Genomic DNA, 11122 nt, shown 5'->3' on the forward strand with positions numbered 1-11122 from the left:
CTTTTTTTTTTTTTTAAATTATACTCACTTTTACATTCTTGATTTCTTCATGTTCAGCCTTTCAAAATCCAGTGGCTAACTGGACCTTACATTGTGACAGAGGATGGGAGTACCCACTCAAGAACTGTTTTAGGCAGCTAGACTGGAATTGTCAGAAATACCGAGAAAAACCATCTTTCCTTTATGAATTCTTGGCATTCTACCAAACCAAGATGCTAAAAGAACCTCTAAGTATTTGGACAGAATTAGTGGATTGCTCTCACTCTGTTTGCTCTGGGCACTGTGCCTGCTGTTCTCTCTGTAGTCTGTGGACAGACCCTCTAATGGCCGGCATGGCCTCATTTCTTGTAAAGGAAAAGCTTGTGTACACTCAAGCTATTATAAAACAGAAACTTGCTGCCTCTTTCAGGAGAATACGCTTGGTAATTGTACAGGTCATCAAAACAGGTGCAAAGTCCTTCAAAGTGTTTCTTTGAACAAGCCCAGTTTAAAGCTAATTTCTCAGAAGTAGAGAAATAAATGGTCTGCAAACATAGTTTCAACTTCACAGATGTATTTGTTATTAACTTCTCTGCAGCTAGCAAACTCTGTGACTACTACCCACTCCCAAACTGTGCTTTCATTACTTAGTTTTAATCTTAGAAGATCAGGTACTCATGTCTCTCCTCCGGATGTCCTTCAACTTGTGAAAGCTAGTGAAGCTCCTTTGACTTCAACAGATACTTTAATGGAAGCAATTTGAAAATTAGTCTAATGGCTATGTTTTGTTTTTTTCTTTTCTCCTAAATGAGCAACTCTCCCAAACAAGAGTTTCACTAAATTTCTGGGCCAAATTGTTTCATAGAGAGATTTAGCTGATTAACTTAAGGGGAGCTAGGGTTCAGAGACTAATAAAACACTATGTGTGTTTTACTTGCTACTTTTCCATGCCAATCATATTAAGTGTGGTAGACCTATATTAATTAAATTAATGTGTGTAACTTTCTTAAAGTTTCAAATTATTGTAACATGTAGAAAGACACAAAGACACAATACTTTGCAGAGATTTTTGTTGATGCTCAGACCTGTTCAACTTCTTACTGCTCTCAACTGACTTGTTTCACATGTAGACTTTCCCACGTCTCAGTATTTACAGAACAGAGTAAAACAAAAACAAAACAAACAAACAAAAGATTTAAAAAGTAAGGATTTTTAAAAACAATGAAATAGTAAATATACATTCACACACACATGCATACACATACATATAATATCAGATATACAAATGGCAATCAGGAATAATTCTATTCTTGCATCAGATGTATTAGTGCATACTGACCATTAGATATATTGTACATCACTGTTCTTTTAACTGACACCTTCATCACTTCAATAGAAGTGGTTCAAAGTCTTTTAAGTGGTAATAACAATCACAGCATTTTAATCCTAGATCATCATAATACTTTTGCCTCTCAAATTTTGTAAATGTTACAACCAAAAGTAATTGTATATATATGTATCTCATCTTATATGATTGAATCCATCTCTCTGGCAATTTGAATCTCAGAATTAGCCTTTCAGTGATAATTTAGATGATGAGAAAATTTATCATTACAATGTATACATAAAAATTCAAAGTGTCAAGGCAATATGAAACAAAATTTAGTAATATCACAAAGGTTGTCAATTATGTGTGACATTAATGAATTACATGATAAAAAGATTTCCAATACAATCATGAATATCTGTCTTATTGATATGCTAGTCAGAAAAACTGACTCAAAAACATTTTTGTCTATATATGCTTTTTAATTCATAATGCCTTATAACTGATATGAACTTATGAAATCACTATTAAATATTTGTTTGATGTGATATTTATGTTTTCTCCTGCTGTTTGATGTTGTAAAATTTTCTATTTCATTAGCAATAGATTAATTTTATACTACTATATATTTTAATGTTTAGATGAACAATTCAAAATTGGCTTAGTTTGGTCTTAACTACAAGCTAGGAGGAGCTGATTCCTAGCACCTAGTCAAATTTTCTTCTCAGAGTTTATGCTATATGTATTTTTGTTAATGTTGCACTTATTCTAAGTTGCTATGAAAATGTCCTAAATCAGTCATTTCCACTTGAAATTAAGTAAAAACCTGTGGTAATTCTAAGCTCTAAATAGCATGCTTATACCTGAGGTGTCACTGGAGATTCCCATCTTGAAAAGTTACTGTCTTCCTATCTTTAGCTCTTTGTTGTTGTTTAACTCAGAAGGCAACTCAGCACCACGCAAACTGTTTGCTCACTCCTCATAGTGGGTTGAGGGAGAAAACTGGAAACAAAACAGAACACATGGGTTGAGATAAAAACTTTTTAAACTAAGACAGACAAAGAAAAGAAATTAAAAATAAATGCAATGATAAATATATATGCATATATTCTCCATGTAATCAATGGTCACCCACCGGCCAACACTCAACTAACTGCTGACCAGCAGCCTGCTAGCAACGCAACGTCTCACTGCCCACTGACTGGTGCCCAGCCAATTCCCAAGCAGCAGCTGCCCCGTTGGCCAACTGCCCACAGTTTTAGAGCTTTCTGCATGATGTGGCATGGAATAATCCCTGGCCTGTTTTCATCCAGCTACCCCAGTTTTGCCCTGCGCCATGTTCCCATGCCTTATTGGTTATGGCCCCTTGTCCAAAGAGTTGCCCAGCCCTTGGTACGTGCAAATTTCTGAAGCTCCATAAGGGTTTCTCATCTATGTAGTGCATCAGAAAAAGCCAGATGGTCTGAATCCCCAAGTTCCATAGCTGTTTGCTATTTGCCCTATACATTTGGCAGAATGACAGCTACTTTGGCGGAGGTCTTCAAGAGTTCTTTCTTACCTTTGGGATAACAGTGTCAGTTTCCTTGGGTGTTTATTTTGAGAGCCTGAATTAAAAACATAGATACTCCTACAAGAATTAAATCCATTTAAGACCACAATTTTACTCACTCAGATTGTGAATAGAGTCAGGTCTCATTAACTTAAACAACAACAGAATAATGGAAAGTGGTAACTGACAAGGATGTAATTTATATTTCTTCTGTAAATATCAGGGTGTAAGTGTAATTATTTGGAAAAGATACTTAAAAAGAATGCACTAAGTTGATTACTTCTCTACTCCAACCTCAGATTCTCACTAGTTTTATTATCTTTTTCCCTCTTGAGCCTGCCTTATAGGACCAAAATGTCTGTAAGTCAAGATGGTTCATTTTAAGCCATCTTGCAGTGTAATAAATAGTTTAGATGAACTCTTCCAAATTTAACGCAACACTAACTTGTATTGTAAAATACTGAACTTTGTCAGGAATTCAAGATTTTCAACAAAATTTATTCCTATTCTAAGGCCTCTACTATGTTTCATGAAGGAACACATGGAAAATTAATAAGTGGATTTGTGAAACTCCTTGAACACATGGTACATTTGAACAAGTGCACTGTTAGTAAGACTTCTTGTAAGCTGGTAGTTAAACCATGGTTTTCTGAATGGGAGATGAGTTAATTTTTACTGTGAATTGGAATCTGGTATGTAGCTGTGAACTTTAACCTGATTTATGTTGTTCCAAACTTGCTGAATGGGCTTAAGCAGTAATTTTTTTCATACTTCTGCCGTTGTGGCAAACCATGATTTGTGTAGTCGATCATCAGTGAGGAGTGGCACTCAGCACAGATCTTTTTCTCTTTTTTTTTCTCAACAAGCTTAAAAGCAACCTCATTAGTAAGTCAGGTAAAAAGAGTAGTATATTTGAAACGATCTTTAAAAATTTAGGCTTAAGTCCTCAGTAATGTATATTTCCTAGTTCATTAATGCAGAAATACTGCACATAGATTTTAATCTTAGAGTTAATAATAAAAGCAATTTTCACTAAAAATATAAAAACTGTAATGGTAGAATCATGATATTGCATTTAGCTCTCCCACAAAAAGTCACTTTATTACTTTCTTTTGACACTTATTTTCATTCTGGGATTAATTTTACTATATAAGGGCTTCTTAACTATTCTATTAAAATTTCCATTCAGAAGCAATAATATCTAAGAGTGAATAATAGTCATGTAAATCATTATTTCATATTAATGTAAAAGATTTTGTAAGTTCTTATGAATTCTGCTGACATGCACAATTGTGAAAAGGTTATCTCTACATTCTGCAGTGATATGCGCTGGAACAAAGGAACTATTTTAAAAGCATCAGTGGAGTACATCAAGTGGCTACAAAAAGAACAACAGAGAGCCAGAGAATTAGAACACAGACAGAAGAAATTAGAGCACGCTAACAGAAGACTTCTACTCCGAATTCAGGTCTGTATGAGGGAGTTGTCATGAACTTCAAAGCTTTCTCAGTATTCCTACCTCATCAAATTTTATTAATCTGTATCTTTTTTTTTCCCAAATGTCACTTACTGCAAAGGCATTTTCCCTGTTTATTGCGGTGTAGATTGAGGAAGGGATATATTTTCAGATTTCTAGGAAATTCCTGTGATCATTATACCTTACATAAAGAAATATGTGGAAAGTTAATAAAGTATTTGTACAAACAGTATATATTATAGACTAGGAAGGACAAAAAGGAAAGGAAAAAGTACATCTCTTGTGCCAAAAAATCAATACTGGACTTAAAATTCCTTTCTGTGTTTTCATTTTCTTTTGTATTTCACATTAAAGTTCTTTAGGTATATGTGCAATGTTATATCTGCTCTTGACACAAATGAAAATGGTGTGGTGGTGGAAATGCATATATGATTATGCACACAATGATGACTTAGCTAGACAAAAAAATCAATCATCTTATGTATTGTAATTTACAGCTATGTATGTATATCATGAGAAACATGAAGTAAAATATCCTCTGCATCTCTGGATAGCAGTGCACTAAAAGTTTGCAACAGTTTTCTGTCACTTTTATTAGGTAAAGAATGCAATGGTTTCAGAAAACCTCTCGTGCCTCTTACATTCCCTCTCCCACTCCAAGGAGAGCTGTTTAATGGTGAAAATGGAATTAAAAGGAAAACTAACTGGTGGCTCAATGCAAATTTTCACAGATTAATAACTTTGCATTTTAGAACATAGTCTCACAATTGAACAAGAGAAATCTTTAGTTTGTATGTATAATCTGTATACTTATCATGGTAGTTCTGAAGACCTTATTTCTCTTCCAAAGTCATTATCTAATTATCCTCTTTTATTTATTTGTTTATTTATTTATTTATTTATTTATTATTTTTAACTTTAGGAACTAGAGATCCAGGCACGTGCTCATGGCCTTCCAGTCATGTCTTCACTCAGTGCAGTAGACTTAGCTGCTCAGGTCACCAAGCAACGGTCATATCCAGAGGAGAACTCTGTAGACTACTCTCAACAAATGCCTCTGGTTCATGGACCAAATTCTGATGTTTGTGATGGATCTACAGCCTTTTCTGATCCACTTTCCCACTTCACCGATTTGTCCTTCAGCGCAGCTTTAAAAGAAGAGCAACGACTAGAGGAAATTTTATTGGATGACACAATATCACCATTTGGAGCAGACCCTCTCTTGTCCTCCACATCCCCAGCTGCATCGAAAGAGAGCAGCAGGAGAAGCAGCTTTAGCACAGATGATGGAGACGATTTATAAAAGCAGAAAGGGCCTCACACTTCCTTAAACCACTTGCTAACAGACTGAGTTGAACATAAGCATGGTGTGTGTGCTTGTTCCAAATATGAATATGGAGAACCACTGTGAAGATAACAGGCAAGGTTTAAATAAGCATTTACTTCACAGGAAAAGGAGATGTACATGGATTCAGATCACTTTGCCCCAGATTCACATCATCTGTTCACAGCTGACATTTGCACAAATCTTTCTTCTCTGGAAACCTTTTTACTATTGTTCCATGACTTTTTACAGCAGTATGAAAATGCTTTCCACAAAAGGAATGTCTGTGTTACACAAATATCTTCAGACTCTGTCTTCAATCTGCATTTACATTTATCTGTTATATATGTGCTGCTTAGTAATTTGCTATTTTTTTTATAACAATGAGAATATTGTGTTAAAAATTCTACAAAACATGAGAAACAGTAGGAGAATATGTAAACTGGAAACTATAGAGTGATACATGTTTTAAAATCTGAAAAAACAAATAGTAATTCATTTGCACAAGTGAAGTGAGCATGAATTTAAAACCACATAGATTTCCTGTAATGACACAGGAGAAAAATAGAAACTAAGATAATGACAGAAACACGAAGAAATTCAAACAGAAAAAGGTGATGTTTCAGTAGAAAGTGTTTAGAAAGACTATGTACAAGACTGAGCAAAGATATTCCATGCTACCATTAGCACAATTTAAAACAAATACTACTGGTTGTTGTATTTGTAAGTGCTGTGTCAGCTGCTTATGCCAAGAATAATCATGGTGTATCCTTCTTTATGTGGAAGAAATAAGAATACAGATATGCAACAATGCACTTCTGGACGGTGCTCCCAGAGCTTTTTGGAAGCACACTAAGATTTTTCTAAAGGGAGTCTGTCTTTTCCATAGCTATGCCTTCAAATTGTTTATGAATGGAGGGAAGTGGCCAGATTTCCATTACACACATTGAAACAAAGGTTATGCATTTTCAAATTTGCCTTTGAAATCACTATAGAAAAGCAAGTGAGACTTCAAATCAAAGGAGATATTCGATCAACTTGATGCATTTTCCTGGAATACACTAAGTGCAGTCATTCTAATTGTAATATTAATACATAAAAAATAAGCTTGTACAAGTTCTTCATTGCTCTTCCTCCACTGGAGCCAAAAGAGCATATGTGGGAGTTCTCTAACAATTCAAAATACATTTCAAATGTATGTGTTAAGTTTTGCAGTCACTGAGCCCTGCTTGATTTCCCAGAAAATTTACCTGATTAGAAACAAAGAAGAAAATGGAGTGCTGTTTGTGTTAATGGTATAAATTTATTCAAACATACTTTTCAGGAACTAAGCCTTTGCTTCCTCCTATTTCCTCTTCTGTACATTTGTTATGTACCTGACGTCTGATTTATCCAGAGCCTTAGCCCAGTCCTGACCACGGTTATGAAACATTACGGTGTGCCCAATTTCATGAGTGTCTGTATGTTTATAGGAAACTCGAGGATATCTGTTTGCCTGTGTAAACTATTTTGATGTAAGATGAACAGAGCAGAAGTAACTTCTTGTCAAGTATGTGTGGGTTCCCAGAAAAGATAGCACAAAACTGGTCCTCTTAAGAGGTTCTGATACACTTCCTCTGTATGATTAAGATTTTTTTCATTTTTTATTTTTATTTCCACATGGAGGAAAGTAATGGAAAAACAAAGTAATACTATCCGCAATTAATTGACCCTAATATTTTAATTGGAGTGCTTCCTTAAATGACATTCAACAGAACTTGCTTTGTCATAGTTATGCTAAAGACAAGCTAAGTATTCATTGAAATTAGCGTTCATATAAAAAATATGATGAATTGAAAGTAAAATTTGTGCCCACACTGTATCTAGCTTAGGATGTCTATTGTCTATGTCAGCTAATGCAAGGAGAGGATACTTGATTGACATCAAATGCCATTTGTCCTTGTACTGCAGTTTCTGCTATGTTGGTTTTAAATACACCAGTGTGGATTGCTCATAATGGAGAAAAAGAAATTAAAAATGAATGTATTACATGATTTTCCCATTGAACTTTTACATGGGAGGTACACCACAGTTCTGAACAATATTGACTTTAAATAACATCTTGAGTTTCGTGACTATTATAAGGACTGCTCTAAAATAAACATTATAGTTTTAAAAAACATATAGTTTTAAAACATCCATTAGATGTTTTAAAGTTGATTTTCTGGCAATTGCTTCAGTCTGAAGCACCAGATTTTTCTCTTCCAGCTTGAGAAACCTAGCATGAGGTAGGAAATGCTCCTTCTGCAATTGCATTGTCATTAAGCACACTCAAGTTGTCTTCGTTCACACAGTTTCCAGCACCTTCCTCTATGCAAACGCTAAATGTATCCATACCTGTGGGTGTGCATTATGATGATGTTGTTTCACTACCATTACATTGTTTTCTAGAAGGAAGTGATCATTAGTGTTTTCACTAATAAGATCGACCTGTATTACACCATCATCCTTGAAATTAAATGGTGATACAGGCTACCAGAAATGATAAACTAGAGCACCAATGCTGAAGGTATTGATGAGATCTTTGCTAGGGTAATTGTGTCCCAGGTTGTTTTGAATAAGCATCCCCTCTCCCACCTCGATGTGGTGAGACTGCTGTGCAGCTGGGAAGGCTGCTGGAGGGCCAAGCAGAACACAATGCCTTCTGGCTTGCACAGAGGAAAAGGATTGCACGACTGCAGCAACAAACCCTGATGTCCCTCCTCAGGCAGAATTTCTTTCCTGTCCATGAGAATTTTACTGGACTAAATTGTGGTGTGCGCAAAACACATTTTTAGCTCTTCCCCAAATCATACAGATCCGTTTAATGAAATCCCATGAAAGGGATGCATAATTTGTCCGTGGCTCTGGGTCTAGAAAAGAATTTAAAGATGTACAGAGTTTGACCTCAAGCAGGGCAGGGGGTGAGGAGAACTGGCTATTTTTGTCAAAATGTATTAAATGATAAATGATGAATTCTTGCTTGTTTCCAGTAGCAGCTGTTCAGAGCTGGTGGACATGTTATTACAGAATACACAAACTAGCAGACTGATAATTACACAAAAGGAAAAGGGAGCTGAAATATTAACATCTTGTTTAATTCATGAAATGGATATGGATACTGTCCTAAGAGCAGAAACTTAGATTATTTCACTATGCATAGCATAGATGGTGTGAAAAGCTACAACAAGTGCAAACGGTTTTAACAAACAGAAAACAGTTGTTTTATGTAGTAAAGTAACTAAATATAATTCACTCATTTAATCTCAATAAGAACACTGTTACTGTAATACCTTTTGACTTTAATAGGGCTGTATATATGAATGGAGGATGTAAAATTATTGTAATTTAAAATTATGTTAAGTCTCTTAGATAAGTAAAGGCATTTACATTACTATTATGAGACTGTAGAATATTTTTATAATAATTGCTATTTTTCATTGTTAACCATATAGTATCTTGTTTTCTAAGTCAATGTATGCAGACAGAACGTACTTTATTACACACTGTATATGCAATCTTTTTCAAATTGCATTTTATACAGGCTGGTATTTTATGTTTATTATATGAATACAATTAAAGGACTGAAATTAAAACATCTCTATATATTTCCCTTGTGAAACTTCACTACCCAGTCCCACAAAGAATGCCATCACAAGACAAAATATAATAACATCCTCTAAGAGCACCTGAGATACCGAACAGACAAAACATTTCACAACTGCTAAACATTTAGTCCATTATGATACATCATGATCCAGTAGCCTCCCATTAATAAAAATAATTGATACATTCTTTAATATGGTCTCCTGCCATCTGCTTATTCCTGCTGCTAAGGCTTTGATTTATGGAAAGTGTTTTCAGAATGTTGCGAAATTGCTAGCAGGCATGATGATATCAGTTAAATCACTAAGAAGCTCTACAAAAACCTTTTAACATACTAGATGTTCCCCAGACAATCTAGGATAAACAGAATATTGTATTTTAAGATGTAAAACATTTTTTTAAAGCTGATAATTAGGTAGCATTTTGGCACTAAACGATATTCTTACTTAATAAATTGAGTAAGGATTGGGTTGCTTTTTGAATTCCTAATATCAAAACTGCTGCTTTCATTACAGTATATTTGGTGCTTTCTGTGCATGGCATGATGCAAATACTGTTAAGTAGTAACATATACTTCAGCTACAGTTTTGTAATAGCTCATTTGTTTCTTGTATAATGGTGCTCATTGTTTGTGTACATCAGATAAACATTTTATTTGTAATAAAAATGCTCTCCAGAATCTTTATTTCGTCAAATCAACGACATCCGTATCAGCATTAAAACAGAATAATATCGTAAATATAATTTAAAGTCCAGTGATTAGCCATTGAGGGAAGCTTTGCTTTTTTTCTACACATTTATTATGCACTTAGGATTTGATCATAAAAGATACTCAGTTCCTTGTGAGGGACTCATTCCTTTGTGAGGGACTGAGAACCCTCAGTTCACTTTGAAGAAAGGCAACGCTCAGCCTGTTGCAGGATCAGATTCTTAATGGGTGAATAAACAGCATCAGAAAATAAAATCAGAAGTTATTTCAAAGATCAGAAAAGCACACTGCTTGATTAAAAGTAGTGATACTTGCAATTGAGAGACAAACAGATTTGATGTCAGCATCATTTGTGCTGACAGCCAATGAGAGATTAGAGGAAAATGTATGAAGTTGTGATAATTATCAGACCAGAAGTCTAATTATAAAGGACGCTACGGTAGTGAAGTATGCTAAGGCTTATTGGTTAAATCACTAGTACCCATCAAGTTAAATATATATCAATTTCATTAATTGGCAACCACAAGACAAGTGTTCTATATTCAGGGTGGTGATGATTTTGATATAATCCACCACATTGTGGTTAAGTATATGATTCATGTAATAAGAAAAAGGTGCCTCCAGGCTATTGTTCCTAGCATGGATTAAAATTTACATATTGCTTCTCCTTATGTCAAAACATCTGGTGCCTGCAAATGCTAACATTTCGTTTAAAAGTTTCACAAGATAGGAAAAGTGGATTGGAAACATTGCCTGTGAATCATTCAAGCATTATAATGGAATAAGAGGCTGAGTTATGAACAGGCAGATTGAACAATAGTATAGTCAAAGAGATTCATATGCTTATGAATTTGATAGGCAACACTTTATACAAGGAGGGGAAATGCCCCAAATCAAACAAAATAATGTTTGGGGGTATTCTATTTTTTTTAATGTCATTGAAATAAATCATCTCAGTTCCTTTCTAAACTGCACTTTTTTTCCAAATAAAATCCATGTACATAAGTGGATGTAGTTAGTGCTAAGATAATGACTAATGCATTTCATTCATGCACTTCAGTACACTGGCATTCATTTTCCTTTCTGCCATGTAGTTTCATCAGAAAATTATATGACTCTTTACTTTTTCTATC

At 34.6% G+C, this 11122-nt stretch overlaps 1 protein-coding gene across 4 annotated transcripts in view; it reads left to right on the forward strand.

Moving 5' to 3' along the window:
- Positions 1 to 9963, forward strand: part of TFEC (transcription factor EC) — a 67807-nt gene extending 57844 nt beyond the window's left edge. For all 4 annotated transcript variants that reach the window (XM_031553244.1, XM_031553245.1, XM_031553243.1 and 1 more), the window contains 2 exons: positions 4176 to 4323; positions 5255 to 9963. In XM_031553244.1, coding sequence (XP_031409104.1) covers positions 4176 to 4323; positions 5255 to 5635 — 529 coding nt within the window. In that variant the 3' untranslated portion in view covers positions 5636 to 9963. The remainder of the gene's footprint in view (positions 1 to 4175; positions 4324 to 5254) is intronic.
- The last annotated feature ends 1159 nt before the right edge of the window (positions 9964 to 11122 follow it).

This window comes from Meleagris gallopavo, chromosome 1 (assembly GCF_000146605.3).
Source record: "Meleagris gallopavo isolate NT-WF06-2002-E0010 breed Aviagen turkey brand Nicholas breeding stock chromosome 1, Turkey_5.1, whole genome shotgun sequence".
Taxonomy (NCBI): domain Eukaryota; kingdom Metazoa; phylum Chordata; class Aves; order Galliformes; family Phasianidae; genus Meleagris; species Meleagris gallopavo.